We start from the raw sequence: 21466 nt of genomic DNA, 5'->3' as shown, positions 1-21466 counted from the left end.
CAACCTAAATAAATAATTAAACAATATACCTTTTTAGACCAATAGCAGGGACTAGGATTCGGTTCTCCCGAACTCTCCATTTATGAGAGGCGAGAGTGATCGACGAGAGAATCTAATCCGAAACCAGCTAAGCAACGAAATCAATTAGATTACAATAATAAATACTTTCATAAAACATATATCAAACTTAGACCAATGGCGAAGACAAGGATTCGGTTTCCCCGAACTTTCCATTTATGAGAGGCGAGCGTGATCGACGAGGAAATCTAATCCGAATCTAGCCAAAAGTATTACAAAACAAATACACTCATGAAATAAGTGCCAATTTCTGACCAGTAGAAAAAACTCAAATTTATAGAAACAATTATAAACAAAACAAGCCCACTGACGGATAAAACTATACAAATAATGAGCGTAAATTAAAAAACACCAACTATAAATAAGTAACTAGTCCAAATACCAGGAAGAAATATACAGGGGGGTAGATGGTGACAATAACAACCCTTCTCCACTTCTCTTAACATACTACTCTCCTAACACCATAACTAACAGCTACAAAACTCTATCTTCTATACATAGGTGACAAACCTAGATATAACCTTATAATCCCAAAATAGAACGTATAAGGTGGTCGCAAGAATAGACCATCAGGGATCCCCTTATTAAGACCCCAAACTTACACATATGAGGTAGTCGAAAAAACCCAACGACTATCAGGCCATGCGGCACAATGCTGCAAATATAACAACAATGTAGAATAATACCCCAAAAATCACATGCATAAGGTAGTCAAAAAAACCCAATGACTATCAGGGCCAGCAGCACAAGGCTGCAACCAAAAATCACAACTAGAAAAATAGGACCCGAAACAATTACTCAATAAGATGGAAAAAACACCAACTCCATCCAGGGCCAGTAGCACAAGGCTGCAAAACCAATCGATCAAAATGCTGTCACCTAGTAGCTAACATCAACCTCAATAGGCTCTATCTCTCTTAAAAACAGCACAGAGTTTTCTTATACAAAATTCAAAGACGGAATTTTAGAACAAAATATCCTGCATCGGAAAAACCCTACTAACCTGTGGCAAGACAACTTAGTATCACCTGGAATGACTTGAAAATGTAAGTGTTAGATACAGTGTCTCAGATTTATGTATCAGTTCTAAATCAAACCTGCTCCAAAAGCAATGGCATGGAAACATTGAAAATCTCGTGGTTGCGTTTTAGCTTGCGATTTCTGGCTAAAGAAACACAAGTAGCTTTACTTTGTAAGATTATTTTTCATATAATGTTTCTGTAATCTTATTTTTCATAGAGTGATAAAGAATTTCAAGATCCAAAATTTATTTATTTTAATATTCGAGGCATAGTCTAAAAATGTTAGTCAATATCAGAGTAAAGCCCACTGGCACGTTCATAGTATCATCGACCTTATTCTCGTTGTCCTCGTACGAGGATCAGGTCGATGTTAACATAGGAATTCTAACTTGTTGCCATTTGCTGATGGCACTCACTAGATACTTTAAATAACAGGGATCTTATTTGGTATAAATTGATATATTATACTTTGTTTAAATTACTTATATAATATCCATGTAGCGCACCAAATCTCTGTTTGTCTGAATAAAATTGTTCAGGCAGTTACTAATGCATGCATCAACCCATGAAGATAATTGATGGCTGATGGTGAGTGGTAAGAAGATATCCATCATCAGCTTCAAGGACCAAAATGTTTATTTGAAGTTTTATCAAACAAATGAGAAGAATTAAGTTTCTAGGTCATTTGAGGGTTTGGGTTGATCGAAGTTGTTAGGGAGAATATGGAGGTTCAAATATCACCAATCCTCTTAGTTCGTGATCAAATACTTATTATTATTTAGGCTATGTTGCCGCAAAGTATTTTTCTTTACTGTATTTTGCTTTCGAGAGAGTTGAGCCAGGGTTTCCTTACTTGTTTTGTAAAGCCTTAACTACTTACGCCTGATATGAGGAATTGATTTTAAGAAACGATCAAAGTTGGACCTTTTGTAATTAGTAGACATGAAAGGAAACTGACCATTATTGCCTGATTGCTGGTTAATGCGATTCTGAAATATCGAAAATAAAAAACCTAATCTTTGATGAACGCACATTAAATTTCATTGAATACAACGAAACCTCTTGAGACCGAAACCTTAAGAAACCGAAACCCTAGTAAAACTTAAATATGTTTCTGGCTAAATTATACATTCTTTAGATAATATTAACTCCGCAGAGCGACAACGTCTCAAAACTAATATTTAGATTGGTCCCAAGGAAGTAGAAAATATTCTGGCTCGGAAGTAAGTCTTACCCCGCCCCCAATCGTCCACGACCGCGCTAACATTTGTATATTCTTTTCCGGAATATGATGTACTTTTTCTATGAACAATTCAATATTTGTTTATAAAAGGAATATATGTCTAACATTCGTAAATGTTCAGGCAATGAGCTAAATAAATGTAATCACCAATTACCATAATTATTGCAATGCATTAATAATTTATGAAAATCATAAGGACGTGACATATATACATATTGCGAAGAGACAGAAATAATCAATGAGCTGATATGCTGACCTCGTATATATCCAGGTTTACTGAAATATTTTTTTAAGTGTGCATGCATTTCGTGCATTTCATGTGCAATTGGATATGAGAGGTTTTCACTTCTCCCGGAATAAACTTAGTTCCCTTGATGAGGTTTTCTACGGCATACGTCTGAAGGTAGATACAATTTTAATGACTTTGATCAATTTACTTGCCATTTAATGTGTTGTGAGAATTCTCTCCACTGTAACGGTGTCATCTAGTGGGGCAGGTAGAATGTAATATAGAACGAAAAAGAAAATCGACATTTTTCGCTTGCGTTCCGTCGCTTTTTCGACCAATCCCGTAATGACTAACATTGAGGAATATTAAATTCCTCTCTCATTAACTATCCCTTGAACATAAATTTGGTGCCATGTCATTCCTTATAGTAGGGAGACACACTATCAGAATATATGATGAAAATCCGGCGCCAACACAGTTCACACAATTATTGAATCGGTCATGAATGCGTAAGACAAGAGAGTATAAAGTGCAAGATGCATGGGGTTTTTCAGGGTTGTCTTTCTAAGGCCGCGGACGAAAGGATGGAGCAAGAGAATCAGAAGATGAGAAGTGAGATGGAAAAAAAAACTTAAAAGGTGCAATTAAGATAATTAATGTCACCGGTATAGATCATGAAAATCTCACTGAATTATATGAGAATAAATCAGAAGTCAAAGGAAATCGTAAAAGATGTATTATCATCTGTAGCTTCTGCTGACTCCACTTCCAGTTCATACCCAGACTGTGACTACCAATGTTTATCAGATGATTGGGATAGTGAAACCTGCTCAGATGAAACTAGCTCTAGTTTATGAGACTCGGACAATGAGCATACACAAGGAGAAAAAGAATTTATCGAGTCTCGATGCCAAATATTCCGCTATTTTTCAAGTAGGGCCCAACTCTGTATACTATCATGCATTTATAAATAAACAAAGTTTAATGGCTTAGTTTTAAAGTTTAACCTGACAGAATAATTTCAAAGAATAACTGCATTCACTTCTACAGCTGAAAGTAAGGAAAAACGGAAATTATGTAAAGTTGTCTCACATGGCGACTTCTACAAATGGAAATCTCTACGATCTTTCCAAGTAGACTGAGTTAAGAAATTTTCACTCCGTCAAATTATTTGGGCAGAAGACTAAAGCTGACATTGAACCCCAGTGACATAAATGATTGGGCATTAGTAGTAATAGGAGCCACCCAGGCGACAATGGAAACCCCAGTCAAAAAGGTCTTGGGCCACTGTGGCGACAAGGGGAATTTAACATGGGGAATTTAATGGGCCACTGTAGCAACAATGGAAATCCCAGTCAAAAAGGTCGTGGGCCACTTTGGCGACAAGGGGAATTTAACATGGGAAATGCAACATGGCGTGAATGGGGCATTGAACATAGCGACAAAAGATTGGGTCACTATAGCGTCAATGAAATACCTAGTCAGAAATGGTCATGGGCCACTTTGGCATCAAGGGGAATTTTACATGGAGAAATGTAACATTTAGTGAATGGGTAATCGAACATACCGACAAGGGATTGGGCCACTTTAGCGTCAATGGGACCTTAACGTTAAAAATAGGTATATCAAAATGGGTGTCAGTGGTAATTTAACATGGGAATGGCACCTAGAGGTCAATGGAAACTGAACATTGGTGACATCATGGGTTTATAGGGTCAAAACTATTTATAGGGTGCAATCTGGTTGTAGTGACAAAGGGTTGATAGGGACAAACATAGACATACAGAAACAAACAAATACACATCCAAACACACAGAAAAGAGGACAGAGATGTTCCAAAGAAAGATTCATGTACAAAATAGAGACTCCAATAAGAAAAGTCTATTTTATGAGTACAAAACATTTATTCAATTATATACATGGGGTCTCTGGCCTGTGTTTTGGTCTAAGCACTATCCATTTGATACATAAACATTTTGACATGGAACAAACCTATTCACATGTTATTTATTTCTTGGTTCTAGTAAACTACTTTTAAAAATTAAAGTTCATGCCTTCAACAAAAATAGCTCACTTTATATTCAACGTATATGCATTTCATAAAAGAATGACACTTTTCATGCTACAATTTATATCCATTTGTAAGGAAAAACGCTAAAACAAAACAAGTAACAAACAATCAAATAAGACAAAGTTCATGTTTCTATCTATATCCGTCACACACGTTGTTTAAAATCTGGCCAGCTACCACTTGTGTCCCAGCGTAGATGTTCCCCTTCACGTACTCCCTTTCATTCGTAGATCTGCTGTTATGTCCAGTGTGCTAGGTAAACTTATCGATAAGCAGATCAAGTCCAGTCATCATCTTCTTCCCATAGAGGTACAACGTATGCCATATGAATGGTCACTTTTCCATCGGTGATGCCACATTTTTCTCTCATCGTCTGCACGTCTTCAATAGCCCTCAATAGTTTGGAAGAAGTTAATTCTGCATGTGTACTAAACGAAAGACATACAGAAGAGTTCAGACTATCGTGATTCATAGATAGGCTCAAACGACCCCGATCTTTGACTTGACACTGACGTTTGAGTTCCTCTAACAGTGGGTCAAGTAGGTCCGTAATGAAACCTGCTGCTTCCTTTACTGGAACGTCAGAACTATTTTTAACGTCAAGGTCCCCTGACGCTAAAGTGGCCCAGTCTCTTGTCGCTATGAGGACTTGATATTAGCCAATTATGAAGAAGAACTGGACTTTGTACAAGCCGAAGAATTTGGAAATGCCATCCACATTCACACCATGTTATATTTCTCCATGTAAAATTCCCCTTGATGCCAAAGTGGACCACGACCTTTTGACTGGGATTTCAATTGACGCTAAAGTGGCCCAATCCCTTGTCGCTATGTTCAATGCCCCATTCACGCCATGCTACATTTCCCATGTTAAATTCCCCTTGTCGCCATAGTGGCCCACGACCTTTTTGACTGGGATTTCCACTGTCGCTAGAGTGGCCCATTAAATTCCCCATGTTAAATTCCCCTTGTCGCCAGAGTGGCCCAAGACCTGTTTGACTGGGTTTTCCATTGTCGTTAGGGTGGCCATTCGGGGGATAATGTCTTTGAAGATTTCCAATAGAGAGGACATAGCTCTACATATGGATCTGCAATGTGAGGTATCAATTTTTTGGCCAACATTTTTATGAGACATCTCATTGCTTTAAACCTTTTAAACGTTTTTACAGCTGCCGAAACAAGTACAAAATGTTATAATATCATACAACATTTAGGTGATATATGAAGCAATTTGGAATTGAAGAAGCCGTGTAAAATATTGTCTTCTGAAGAATTTCGTTTGTGGAGAATTTTATTTGCTACAGAAAGAACCACATTAGTAATTACTCCATAAAGCCATTGCAAAATTCAAAATCCCAATTTTAACACACTGGATAAGCGTACGACAGTATAGTATCAGACAATGAAATTCGCACAATACATATTTATTCAAGGTGCAAAATGAAAATAAAATATACGGCAATAAACCAAACAATCAGTATCCATTAAGAATTTTGGAATTCATCGTAGCGCTTGAGAAAGTGACTCTGACATCTGATATATTTTCTTACTGACGATTCTTATTTGCAACCACCAATGCTCTGAAGAAAATGTCATCTGATCTCTAAATGTTTGGCACTTGAGTCCTCCTTCGTTTAACTTTTCCTATTTCAAGTTTCTGGATAGCATTGCAAGGGAGTGGTGGTTGTGGTGATGGGGATAGTGGTGGTGGTGGTGGTGTTGGCAAGTTATGCGATATAGTGGTGATTTTCTGTTTTAGTACAGTTTATAGGTGGCTGGGTATAGTTTCGTAAATTGGCCCCTGGCAAATTTCTTAACTTAAGGCTATGGTGTGACTTTTTCAGCTATTATTGTTTACTATTTAAAGATATGGATATATTTGTGAACTAGGTGTTTCGGGCTTGTGTTTTTCTTGAATTTGATGTCAGGCATGTACACCTTCCATAGTTACTCTGCAGTATGTTGATAGTGAAATACTAATAGTCGGCTAGGAAGAAGAGCTAGCCTCCCATGGCAGTAAACACATGGGTTTGGGGCAAGTAGAATATCTAAAAAACGGCTGGATGACAACTATTTCAATTGCATCAGCCTGTTTAGTACACACTCTTTTGCAGAATTGTAATCTAGGAAAAGAGCTTGTGTTTGCACTGTGAGCATTCACATGGTGTCAAAAATGACCTTTGGACATGAAAATTGCAGGTAGAAGTTTTGGGTTGGGGTGCATAAACTTCTTCTGCTATGAACTGCCATTGACTTCTCTGGTCAAGTGGATAATATTCTTATGCTTTGTTTCAATATAGGTATCCAAAAATATAGACCTTCTTAATCTCACTTGTGTATTTGATTTTTTATGATTTTTCTTTATACTAGGTCGCTGATTGCGGCATAAAATGTGTACATAAAACTGACCCCTGTCCCCATAATCAGAGGTACAGATAATGTAGAGCACCATATCAAGGGAGACATTCTGTGCTTTATTACAAAGTAGAAGAGAGTTGTGCCCCCTTAATTTTATGTCGTAAGACTCCTACATTAAACATTTGATAAGAAGAAATGTACTTCATTTAGCCGAAAAACGCAGTAATCCATTAAATTATTAGTTTCTGACGAGAAATTTGAAATATTTGAAGAGAAATATACTGATTGAATGATCACGCAGGTATCTATAGAATAGAATAAATGTAATATAAAGAGAGAAATATTCTCCACCAATAACTACATTCGTTAAAAGGGAAAAAGTGACTGTGAAATGAAAATTGACTCGTTTAATGGCCACATTAAATCAATGAGAAAGAGGTGATATGTGGTAAACAACATCACCAGTTATCACCCAGACAAGGATTTATGCAATTTTGCACAACGTGAAGACGAGCTCATTTGCATTTGAACACTTAGGAATAGCAAAAAGATATTCTCAGTAAAGGTTATCGGTGTATGTATTTCTCAACATAGTCAATACCTGATTTGGTTGGAAAGAGTCCACTGTGAGAGATATTGCCTTACAGACCTTTTGTTTACCAGGAGCAACTGCGTAAAGTGGACAGCTTCCTGGCTCAACTCGTGCCTCTCCGTGTGAAGAAGCATGGTCTTGAAGAAAAATATTTTAAACTCAGATAGAATTATCCTAGACAAAGAAATACGATAAATGTTTTTACAAAATATTGGACTGTGTCATTAAAAAAAAAATTCTTAAATCCAATTGAAAAATGAAGTTACTGAAAATAAACGGAACAAGCTAAGCTGAATATATTCTAAACTTTAAGTAGATTTAATTGCAATTTATGATAAAATAATTTCAGAATAAATATTAAGTAAATTATGGAAGTAAAAAATCTAATTTTAAAGTAAAATCCTTTGCCAGACTTTTCTGAGGACATGAGGATACGCAGCTTAGCTTTTACTTGGTTGAGTATATACAGCTTAGCTGTTACATGCTGACTATTTACAGCTTAGCTGTTACCTGCTTACTGAGTACATACAGCTTAGCTGTTACATGCTGACTGAGTATATACAGCTTAGCTGTTACATGCTGACTGAGTATATACAGCTTAGCTGTTACATGCTGAGTATAAACATCTTTGCTGTTAGAGGCTGACTGTTAACATGAGATGTAAAGTAGTTATATATTGTAAGCCCATCCACAATATCTAAGATTTCACCCATCCCCACACGCTACATTTTTTTTATATTTTTAAAAATAGCTCAATACCCAACCTTAAAAATTATGTTTAGAAAAGAACACTGAATTCACTACCCTTGCAAATACATTTTTAACAAATGCATGATTCAGTCCTGTATATTTTTTAAAAAAAAATTGAACAACCCATATAGCATAATGTAGTGATATAGTGTTAAGATGGGTAAAACAGAACATATCTTAGCAACGGGAATTTAACATTAAGCCGCCGTCTTCGAATATATAGGGAATAACAATTATTGTTTAAAAACTGGATCATTGGTATTTTGCGTAAGGAATCTGTATATTCGGATCGATTTCAGCAGGAAACGAAAAAACATGGAGTTTGCTCTCTGAATAAATGAAACTAAAAGGATGACTTATAAAATGTGTAGGTTCTATGAAGTCTCATGCAAATGTTTGAAATGCAATGTGCTCGCCAAAAATGTAAGTGAGTAAGTAAGTAAGTAAATAATTAGGTAATTAATTGAACTTCAGTTACAAAGAGCACGTTTGTGGAGTAAAAAAACAACTCTTAATCTGGCTGACAACTAGACCAGCTTTACTGTCAGTCGCATGTGATGTTTTTATTCAAACAATTCACAAGTGTTTAATTATTACTCCAACATAAACACATTCAAAAAAAAAAACGTTTCAGTTATACGCGTATTATAGTAGAGGTAAAACAATATCTTTAAAATATTTCTAAAGTCCCAATGAAAATATATTTCATTGTATCTATCTGTCCATTGAATATTAAACATCTCAATAACATGAAAAAGGTTTCGATACTTGTAAAAAATAACCTCAGTAATGACGAAATACCCCAATTTATTTAACACTCGATTTAACCTTGAAACTTATGAATGGGTCTACTCATTTGATACATGACTCATCCTATATTAAAAGCAACTATCATGGGCTTTTAGCATTAAACTATCATTAACTAAATGTTCCTGATAAACTATTATTATTAAAATAATACCCATCATATAGACATACACAATACAATATACTAAGCCTAACAATTTTATCCCTTTCATTCTGATACCCCCCTCTCTATCTCCCCCTTTCTTAAACTGCCAATCTATCTATCTATCTATCTATCTATCTATCTATCTATCTATCTATCTATCTATCTATCTCTATTGTATATTAGTCAGAAAACGACTCCTCAACCGTGGCACTGTCTTTTCTTGTCTGAATTAATAAATCTTGAAGAACATAACTTAATGATTTCCTTGGCTGGTGCCTTCTCCAGAATAATTCGTCCAAGTCAGATTTAGACCATCGGCATCATGTCAACTTCAGTCACATCTATCCTCCTAACCTGCTCTTTCGAGGTAATCTAGGATCAAATCTACTTATTACAATTTACTAATGGCACTCACTGGATACTTCAAAAGCTAGAGATTATATGTGACATAAAATGACATCATATCAAATTTTGCATTACATCAATAATCTCCGTTCATGGCAATGGCCATCTGTGCTTTTTAGAGGAAATTGGTTTTGGCAGATCAACTCATGAAGATAATGGTTGGCTGTTTGTACGTGGTAATGAATTATCTATTATCCTCTTTATGCACTAAAATGTTTATTAAAAATTTGTATGGCTACTAAATAGATCGGTTATAAAATTTTGGCTCATTCGATCTCTTAGAATGTTGTAAATTGTTGCGGAAAGTATGAGTCTAAGATAGCGTCAATAATCTTAGTGATCAAAAAACAAATATTTTTGGCTATATTACCGCAATTAAGGCACTAACATTAACTCACCATCGTTAAAACCACCGAAAAATAAATTTTCAATTATCACCAAAGGCCTTTTGTCTTGAGAGGCTCTTTGTGTTTTAGTAAGTTCAAAATCTGATAATAAAATAGGGTTAACTACAAATGAATTTAATGCGGAGATATTGTAGAAACGATTAAAAAAGTTTAAATGAAAGTATAAATTACAAAAAACTACTTTTTGGGGTCTCATTTTAAGATTATAACCCATACTCGTGGGACATGAGAAATCGCTTTAATTGCCAGATGGGGCGTGTAACAAGTTTATTTACCCGATCAACTGGTAATACCAAACAAACGAAAATAAAATAAAACTTTCATGCGAAATGCATTACCTTTATTTGAAAATGAATAGCTTGTACAGACATATAAGAGTAGATCAAACGAATAAAGACAACTTTATTGGAGGAAAAAATAATTTTAGAACAAGACTTATGTTAAAGGAAAGAGAGCAGTTGGAAAAGCTTATAGCGAACATCAATTATGCAAGTTAAAACAGATAAGGCAAAAATTCACTCACTAAGCAATGATTCCATCTAAACGGGAACATCGAACCTCAGTGCTGTTAAACTTTTTTCTGTATAACTGGAAAGTCATATTACAACCATGGGTCTTCCATAGACAGAAACCTGCTTTAGCAATCGATTCGATGATATTTAACGTATTATATGTATATACTTGCAGGGAATATAGTATTGTTTAGGATTACGATATTACGCTTTTGTCAGATACAACTGTAAAGTAAAACTTGTTTTGAATAATGGTGGTGTTTACATCCTCGAAATGTTCATGAAAGGTAAGAGCGGTATAACTCACAGTTGTGCGATGGCTAAAAGTATATATTAAATGTAGAATGTCTGGAACACAACTCAGCTATTACGCAAAATTGTTGGAATTTATTAGAACAAGGACATTTACATACATATTTTGAACCTGATACTGTTTGCGATGTTTTGAAACCCCAAAATATATACAACTTCACAAAACTAATAACATAAATAAAATTTCAACAGCATCTCTTCTACTTTGTTAACCCTTTGAATAATGTTCAATACGCTTCTTAAAAATCCTTTTACGTTTTACGTTGTCAATGGGGTTTTTCGTCCAAAAAACACAAGGCGAATGAAAAGTAGCATAGAAGATAAAGATGTAAATTTAAGAGGTTCTCACAGTATGCCGGCACATAACGATTTTTTGTTTCGGTTTTTGTTTATTAAAAAAAATTCAGGTTGCATTTGTATACACAGTAATAATAGTCAACATCATGACATAAATATAATTAAGTGGGCTAAATTATTAAGAGTTTTATATCGTATGAAATCAGAGGAGAATGGTGCAACACAATGCCAGTCCAATAGCAAGAACTTGAATGTCAACCATATTGATACTCCATCAAATCCAGTAAGCAAATCCGATGCAGCTACAAATCTTTAGATGCACAAATGACGTCATACTTAAACACCAAATACAAGCTTTCAAAATAAAAACAAGCTGTCAAAAAGTAGCAGCTGTTAAAAAAACTGGCACTGAAAGAGTAAATAAAATCCATCAACCACGAAAACAGACTGATCAGAACATAAATATATACATAATTTATTTAAACAGAAAATCACTACCCTGTCGAATTCTATAGAAACATTGCAAAATATGGTGGAGTAAATTAGATACAAAACATTTAGAAGTATTTTAAACCATTTAAACAGATGATAAACAGGGAAATAGAACGTGGAAGACAAATTCGAGTAAAGAAATAAATTTCTCGAGGAATATAGTACTACACAGGGTTAGGAAACTTGAACATTATACGATATTATACAATATTCCCACTAATAACCATACATTCAATATCCAATGTTCTATGCATATTCAATTGAGAAATTCTAGACCGATGGTGAGATGATACTGATTATCAACCAAATGGCATTCTTATGCAATATTCCCATTAATTACCATACTGTCAATATCAAATGTTCTATGGATATTCAGTGGAGACAATCTAGGTCGATGTTGAGACAATGATGTCCACCGTTAACCATCTACCAGTGGTACTAACACGATACACGAAGATGCAGAGATTATATAATGTATACAATGAGATTATATGCAGAATAAACGAATCCCTGAATGATTTATGCTCTCTGGAGGAAATCATTTTATACGGTAGTTAGTGCATCAGTTATGATGATAATTTCCAGTAGGTGGTACGTGGTAAATATTCTTTTACAAATAATCCGCTTCCTATATTAAACCTTTATATTCAAACTTTTTTTTCTTCCAGCAATTGAGAAAGATTAATCCTTCGTTTCCCCCTGGAAAATCCAAATGATACACATTTATCGTTTTCTCTATCAATCAATCGAACTATCTAAATACACCCAAACCCACTATGATTTAATTTTCAATTTCTTTTGGATTCTTTTGGATTCTTAACAATACATGTCACCCACAAAGAAGTTTAGTAAGCTGACACTGAATATACTTTGTGTAATTCTTCCTATCGCATCAGAAGCATCGCGAAAACAAGCAAAAGACAATTACGTATATGACAATCACAGAGTCTAGCGACCACTGTAATGAACAAAACGAAAGCTTTCTGGTTTATCATAAATATATAAATCATAAATATGGTCGTTTGAGATTCCATATATCCTATGCAGGAATTTAATATTTAGTAACTTGCATGGCGGTATTGATTTGTATTATACGCAACAGCTTGACTATGTGCATCTTTAAATTCAATTAATTGATTTAACGTATGGGGGTTACATTCACAATTTGTGTGTGTTACTTTTACCGCAAAGGAAATCTTGTCTCTAAGCAAACTTTGCATCTAGTAGAGCCATTGCACTATGGACACCTTCCACATCTTCCTTAGGGTTTTAAATATAGTGACGTCGGACAACTTGATGTACAAAAATCTCTCTGGAGCACTGGAAGCGTGTAAGTATGAGGACTTAAAATATTGTTTTGGATGACAGGGAAACATTCGCGAGCAGTGAAACCGCGTATGATCGTCATTCTTTCGTGATAAATTACTTAGCACATAAATTAAACACCACATAACAAGACAGGGATATATTTTAAATCGAACAAACTATACTCAAGCAGGACGTGCAATTTCGCTGTTTAAGTACGACTGAGGTCAAGATATACACAACCGTCCTGATTATGTAACTATGATGCTGAATCAAGTTTTCATGTTTTTCAGAACACGGTCCATCTTCACCGATACCATCACTGTCATTGACAATTATTTGGTGTTGTTCGATTATATCATGTTTGAATTAATATAATTGCTGAGGTTTATTTTTTATTTTAAAAATTGAAAATTGAGTTCAGCTCTGTTGGGGTTAATTTGATTTAGAATGGCTTAGACTTATGTCTTCACTGTTACTGATAGCGATGGCAAAATATTTATGTCGCATTGTGGCCTGTATGTAGGCTATGAATAAACATTGCTTGTTCTTTCTAATCTTTATCTATTTTAAGCTTTACACAGAATTCGTACATAAATCTATAAAACCTTATATTATTGTTCCTTTCATATGTTATCACACGTGCTGTACCTAAAAACCTTTATCTTAAAACAAAATGCTTCCAAACTTTCAAAAATTATTTAATTTTGTTTATCTCTTTTCATATTCTAAGATTTCGTTGATTACTTTGTATAGTAGGTGGACGCCAATGCGACCATCATTACACAGTTTCAAATTCTGGGAGTATACATACTCATCAGGACAAAGTAGAATTGATAGGAGCAGGGTTAATTGATGATAAAGTACAATACATGCTTACATTGACGAAACTGCCGCCAGCGCAGGAAATAAAGTGTTTTGTTTTTTTTTGTTTTGTCACACCACATTCTCTAGAATACACTCTTGTGGTCGCCATTACAATATTTATTTTCATGAAATATTGATAATTGGGCTGAGGTGGGTCTGCATGTCAACAAAATCAACAAACAAAACAAAATCACCAACATCCACTTAGCATTCGTCTCAGATTCAAACATTTATTGTTATGTGGAATTCTAGAGGTACTTTGTACAATCTTCTATGTTTGTAAACCATTGTTGATGTTTTTCCACGAAATTAGCTCCCACACCGCTTGCAAGCATCATAGTATGAAGAACATTATGATTTTCGTGTCTGACCATTTAAACGTACAAAAGGCAACCAGCTTTCTACCATTTAGATATTAATTGTTATAAAAGTATCATGTCTTGGATGAAATGTGTCCTTTCGTTTCACTTTAAACCATATGAATTATTTCTGAACGAGTTCTCGCAACTCGGAAGTCGCGTGAAATGCATTTGATCGCGTAGTTGCAAACTTTTGGGTTATGTATCTGCTTTAGAACACCCAATAAGCGCTTGACAAAGTCCATTATCCTGATAATGTAAATATATAAAAGGTTTATGGGATATAATGTTACCAGGGCATAAATTTAACCTTCAAACTGTAAGGAAAACTTACTCTAGAAAACGTTCCTCTTGTTTCAGGTTCTTTTTCTTATGGTAGGAACAGGAGAGGCGGCCACCGTATCCGCTCCTCAAAAGAATAACTATTTTATAGTATTACAGTATGTGCATATAATAGTGGATACGGCTTGTAACATGACGTCAGATAATATATTATACAACAATGCGTTAAATTAGATTGCTTCGTATTTGAGGGATCCAGTAAAAGAAATTACTAACTCAAATTTTTTCAAATATATATCCACCTTAATTTTCTGAAGATAAATTTAAATGCCATTTATTACTTTGCCAACAGGAGGCATAATAAAATTAAATTAAAGTGTTTGTATTATTAGATATGCGCCTAACGTACACGTAGGTCTCATGATATTGAGTTTGCTCCTTTGTACTTGGGTCTCCTTCACAAAGAGAACTTTTGGTGCACATGAAAGACGCGTGTAGAAGCGTATGTATCTTGTCTCTAATATGAACCGATTTCGTCTAATTGATTATAACGGGTGGGATATATTTATTTGTGATGATTAGTTGCAGATGATATTGGTGGTCGTAACACGAGTCTGGAGACTGGAAGGCGATTGTATTATACACAATGTCTTGGACCACACTGTGCGCATCAATCCACAATGGACATGGCATTGTACTACTTAACTGTGCTACGGAATGGACGACGTTTGGTAAAAACTTAAGGCAATTTGAGCAGCGAGAAATGTTTTTATCTAATTCTGAATAGTGATTTGTGATGTTCTCACAAAACGATTTTCGATTATAATAAGAGAATCGGTAATCAGCACCGTTGAATCACTCTTTGTTACACTATATTTTTGATCAACAATCTTTTTTAGCATTATGAAAGATTGAAAAATGTTACCCAGTTTTATATAAAGAACCATTTCAGATATGCGTCATTTTAAATGGGGTATCAATTCCTACCTTTTAAATCAAAGTAAATCTAAAGAAGAGCGTTATATGACAGTTGATTGGTTTCAGTTTATTTTTTGTGATATATTTAAATCTGAATTAACAGACTTAAAAGTAAATTCTTCATTTAGTCTAATATATTTTGATGCATCTAGTCCCCATTCAAGATTTTACACTTTTATGGTAACTTACAGGTGACCAATTGCATTTTCGAATTTTCAAGTAACCAATAGTTTCTATATCAGTCTACAATAGCAAGTTGAATTAACCTTTTCAGACAGGTGACGATATCTAATGTGACTATTTCGTAGGCATTAGGTGCATATCCACGTGTCATGCTTATGATTTTGTCTACTGAATACGGTATGCAAGCAGAAAGCCTAATTAGACATACCTGGAAACAAATATAAATGAGACCACTTGAACCAGTACCGGATTAAGGCTTTCCAGGGCCCAAAGCTTTGAAAATATTATGGTGCCCCGAAACTCAACGTGTTTTTTTCACACATGCTTGTTGATCTGAACTCTTTGTCTTTGTATAAACTATCCTTCAATTTGTCGTTGACATATACAAACTTAAATGCCTTCACAGTTTAGGCTACAACTTGGCTCTTTCATTAATAGAGAGATAGATATATGTCGGAAACAACTGCAGCGTAATATTTGTACGTATTTCAAAAATGCACTCTCCGAATTTTAACTTTTTCAATTTAAATATTTGTATGCATTTATTCAAAATGAATTAACAAAGCTAATTGCGTTGACTCTCATTCCCACTTCTCAAATCTTTCATGTGATATTCGTTACGTGGCCTTCTCTCGAACCAAGTAGAAAGCTTTTATTTGTCCATGAAAATTTATCTATGGATATGCAAGAATAATAAAACATTTTTATCAGAATCAAATATTCATTTTGAACTGATAAATGATGTCCAGTTTCCGATATGAATATTTAAATATCTTCTTGAAAATAAATAATTATTTTTTTTACGGAAAATATACTAGTTTCGTTATGACAGGTCACGGTGAATGTGGGTTATGGCTGAAATTTCGACACTCCCCCTCAACCTTTTTTAACGAGACCAGGGAAGGGAATTATTCTATAAACCATGTTATGTACAATGTCTCGTTTTTATAATTAAATTTAGCACCCTGAAGAGATTCGAGACAATCACTCAAGCAATGGAACAGGATTAATAGTATATAATATAAGGCAGACAGAAGAGGCAAGTTCCTCAATTTTTGTATATATATATATATATATATATATATATATATATATATATATATATATATATATATATATATATATATAAGCATTTAATATACAGAGGAATTAAGACATATCGTGTATAATGCGCGAAAGCATACAGGAACACTTGACAAAAAGACAAAGACAAAAAGACAATATTTTTTCCTACAATGGAAGGATAAAATTGCAAGTTAACTTTAATTCAGTGGGAAAACTAGATACATCATTGGCTATTTAGAGACCATCACATTAATCGTCATATGCGATATTATTAATTATTTCTAATTATATTTGCATCCAATCCGAACAGTAGCTTTTGGTCAATGGTTTATGTTGTTCTCGCTGATGTGGTTCACCTCACATAGTATTGAGTAACGTTCTCGATCGCAATTATAAGCATAAATCTACATTTTCGGATTAAAATATATAAAAAGGTAAACACTATCTAACCTACCAGTGGTATTGATTAATCATTTGTTGAGCTTAAGATTATTGTAATGCAGTGCTGCGCATGTCTGTAGTATTCACGTATGACAAGAAGCTGTTGCTACCAATCGTAGATGGTGACGTTATTCGAGAGCTGTTTAAAACTGCACTGTCCTGCTTGATATATTTAGTCCTATAAACAGAGAGAGGAAGAGAAGCATCAAAGATGTTCTCAAGACAGAATAGACGTTTTCTCTGGTTCTTGATTTTTTCCATCGGTAAGTTGATATTTTGTTTTCACTCTTTTATCTTCGCAATGCCAAGATAAACAAACATTAGGATAATGGAACACATGAATAATAACAGATGATAGTATTGTGAAAAATCTTGTAATACAAAAAATTATAGTATGAATATAAAAGAATAATTATCTTCAACAATACCTGAATATATGGCGTTATAATATAATATATAAACAAAAGGAGTTTCGTAAGATCGTAACAGCGATCAGAGCCGACATATATAATTATTTACATACCCCAAAGTGCATTTTGTAAAATGGTCTCAAGATCGTACTTGTAAAAGCATTTTCAGGCTTAAACTCTGAAACAGCCCCATTCATATCTCTTTTGGGTTAAACGATTGAAGATTAACCAATCAAGTATCAGCACTGTATTTAGCCTGAGTCAAACTATAGTTATGCATCCACAACGTCAGTGCCTGATCTTTACGTGTTATCAGATTTGGTGGCAATAATATAAGTACACCATTCCCTAATACACACTTTATTGTGACATTAACTAGAGTCATGCTTATTTACCAAAACATTTTTTGTGCGGTCGGTTTTCATGACGTTCGAGAGTTAAAGGTTCTTATAGCGGTTGCTAGATTAATGTACGGTAATGCTAAGGGATTTTCATTGGTTGGATTCTAATTTAACCAGAGTACATAAATGAGTCATCACTGAGAGCTAAGTTCATCCTCCTCATTGGTGATGAACGTTATCGGTACACTAGTTGTGTGTAATAGGAAAGGTCTTCTTTAAACCGACCAACCACTATCCGAGCAAACTAAACATTTTCAATAAATTTTTTAGAGGAACTAGCCAAAATGAGCTGATTTCACCGAAATGACATATGTCAGGATCTCTATTCAAAATGTTTATTCTCTTCTAGTTTTCCCTTCTACGTCAGCTGCAGACGCTAAGGATGACAGTGACTTGCAAAGTAACGTTACGAATATTCTACAAGTGCCCCTGGGAAATACGAATCATGGGTATTCCGACTTCGAACCAAGGAACCTCGAATTCAACAGCTCCTATTTAATACAATCTATAGACAATACAAAGCATGTTACCATCGCAAATGTTACTGGTCCGCTCTGCCAGTCAGCAGACTGCCAGGATGAGTCACATCTCTGCATGTGTAACCAGGAATGTATCATTTACAAAGACTGCTGTTCAGCATATCTGTTTGAGATGCTTGCAACTGTAGCTTATCACAATATAACGACGGTTGATGTGACATATGGACTGGAATCCATCCGTGAACGTCTCATTAAAAGTTACCCCAAAACTAAATACCAAAAACATACATTTATAAGTTCTTATAGCAAGTGTATTCTGTTAGAAAAAGAGAATGTATTAATGATTGGATCGTGTCCGACCTTATTTTCTAATGAGGAAGACAAACAAAAGTGTGAGATGGCAGAGGACATGGTCAGTATTAAAAACATTCCTGTTGTACAAATGGACTACCTGTATGGAATTCATGTTCATTTCAAAAATGTGTATTGTGCCCTTTGCCATAACATATCGATCTTCGATGTCATGTTTTGGAATACTACTGCAGACTGTGGATGGGGGTTACCTGATGATTTTACTTATTCCGATATGCTGAAAACATGCCAGTTTGTAATAGCCCCACCGGATGGCACTAATTCAGACATTAGACACTGTATACCAAATTATTTCCCCCTTCAAGAATGCAAGCCAGAGAGAACGCAATCTAGTAATTTAAGAGAACAGAACATTGTTTCAATATGTCAGTCATATATTTCACCGGTAACATACGAAAGTGTCAACCATAGAAATATGCACTGTGCTGCCTGTTTTGCCGGAAAAAGGGAGTTTCTGTCAAACGACATATGTTTATCAGGTTATCCCGACCTATCCAATGTAACAGGTTTTGGAATCCCCGGTGAAATACTGAAGGTTCTTTTAGATTTTAGCCCAAACGAGGGAGTACGTGTAATGCTTCCATGCAGTCAGACGAAGACAATTCAATGTAAAGAAAAACAAATTTACGACTGTGTAAGTAGGAAATGTCGAATAATGTATTGTTCTAATAACCAGTCCACCACAGACGACTGTGTACCTCGGTTCGTTGTCACAGCACCAATAGCTCTACCCGAAGCCGAACCATCCTTACTAAATCCAGAAGTGTTTGTTCTTGTTTTTGATATGATCGGAACGTTCAGCGTCATTACAGATGTTGACATTAAATATTACATATCTGAAATAGAAAAAATTAGGTACAGGCTAGAGTTTGTTAAAACCTTCAATATTAATGCTAGTGACTTTGTATTTGAGTCAAACACGTTGAATGTATCCTTGAAAATCACAGCTTCCATGTCTTCTGTCTTTAATTTACCTCAGTTATTAGCCATGTTAGACACTGTAAGTTCCAGAGAAAATGTGTTTTTCAAACCTCTGTTTAAGTCTATTTTGTTGCAAAATTATGTAAACGAAAGTAAGCTGCATTGCAGTATCGGTAACCTAAAAACAACAAGTGAGTTTATACTGAATCATGAACATAATACCACAACGGTATATTTGTATGATTACAAGTCAAAGACTGATATTTCCCAGGTCCGTTTTAAGTTATCACTGTATCCCACTGAAAGTAAGACAGAATCTATTTCTTTCTGTGAAATAAATCAGACCGGTAGTCTGACTTGTAAGATGGTTTTGATCGATAAAGATGAATATCGTTTAGAGAACGGTTCATTGTACTTGATTAATACCACCAAAGTGTATAGAAATGGAACTTTTATACTAGAGGACAGAGGTGCTTTTGTCTGCGTCGAAACATTGGTATGGCTTGAGAAAATATTTAAAATGTTTGACTATTCCCCTTCTCAATTTATTTTATCGGTGGTGGCCAAAGCTCTTTCTATGGTAGCACTTCTGGCAATAATTGCTTTCCACATCATATATCCAAATCTGAGAAATTTGCATGGTCTTAATCTGACGGCTTTGTCCGCGACACTGTTACTTGCACATGGTCTTATTTTTGTTTACCACATTCCGACCGGAACCACATGTCAGGTTACTGGAGTTCTTCTGCACTTCCTGTGGTTGTCAGTTTTTGCCTGGATGAACATTATTGGGTTTGATGTTACTAGGACATTTTATTCGGGTTGGTCCAGTATCACATTTGGGGCAACAGGATGTTTTCGGAGGTATCTCGTGGTTGCATTTGGAATGCCTTTAATACTTGTGACACTCTGTGTAATTTTCCACGTCCTTCATGGTCCAGTCGATATAGATTACGGAAAGAATGATCAATGTTGGCTTGGAAACCAGGAGGCAGTCATTATCTTTTTTCTGGTTCCAATAATTATTTCCGTTTTGATCAACATAGCTCTGCTGGGAATAACAATTGCTGCCATCGAAAGAGAAAAGAAAATCACACAGAAAGCTAGATCTCGGAAAGATAGAGTATATTGCTTGGTATACTTTAAGTTAACTGTCATCCTGGGTTTATATTGGTTTGTAGGAATCACTGCTGTGTTTGTGGACATTCCAGAGCTCTGGTATGTACATATTGTTTTCAACGGACTTCAGGGACTCAGTGTCTTTGTCTGTTTTGCCATGAACGCACGATTCCTGAAGACCATCGGGAAAGAATCCAGTCAAACGAAATCTTCTGATGTTTGTTTGACATCTATAAGAAATTCAGCAAGGAGCAGATACTGAGAAAAACAGAAAGCGAAATATTACGTAGTTATATTTTTTGCATAACAAAGTCTTGACTTTCATTCCTAAATGTATGATTTGGTCTGATAGTCGAGAAGAGTTCATTGTAAGAAGTCCTTTCTCTCCACATTTGTGAACTTTTAAATAAACAGCTTGACAATATTCAAGTAGAGTTTACCCTTTACTATTTCCTGATTCTTAAAAATATGTTATTGTTAATATTTCAACGCTTTGTGTCAAATTTAAGCCAGTTCTATCCTAATTTTATTACTTATCTTGATTTTTTAATTTAAGACTTTTCC

General features: G+C 34.9%; 1 protein-coding gene across 1 annotated transcript; it reads left to right on the top strand.

Annotated features, from left to right (window-relative positions):
• The first annotated feature begins 18314 nt into the window (after positions 1–18314).
• LOC149795374 (uncharacterized) lies at positions 18315–21164 on the top strand. The gene has a single exon (XM_089963786.1). It carries the CDS (start codon positions 18315–18317, stop codon positions 21162–21164), a length of 2850 nt encoding a protein of 949 aa, XP_089819912.1.
• Positions 21165–21466: the final 302 nt, after the last annotated feature.

The sequence above is a fragment of the Sinohyriopsis cumingii genome, chromosome 7, assembly GCF_028554795.1.
Source record: "Sinohyriopsis cumingii isolate HCF-2022 chromosome 7, ASM2855479v2, whole genome shotgun sequence".
Classification (NCBI taxonomy): domain Eukaryota; kingdom Metazoa; phylum Mollusca; class Bivalvia; order Unionida; family Unionidae; genus Sinohyriopsis; species Sinohyriopsis cumingii.
Note: the sequence above shows the minus strand (reverse complement) of the source record. Positions and strands in the feature narration are given on the sequence as shown.

Bases quoted from the DNA above. Each gene is read 5' to 3' on its own strand.
- LOC149795374 (XM_089963786.1), top strand. From the start codon at position 18,315: ATGACATATGTCAGGATCTCTATTCAAAATGTTTATTCTCTTCTAGTT.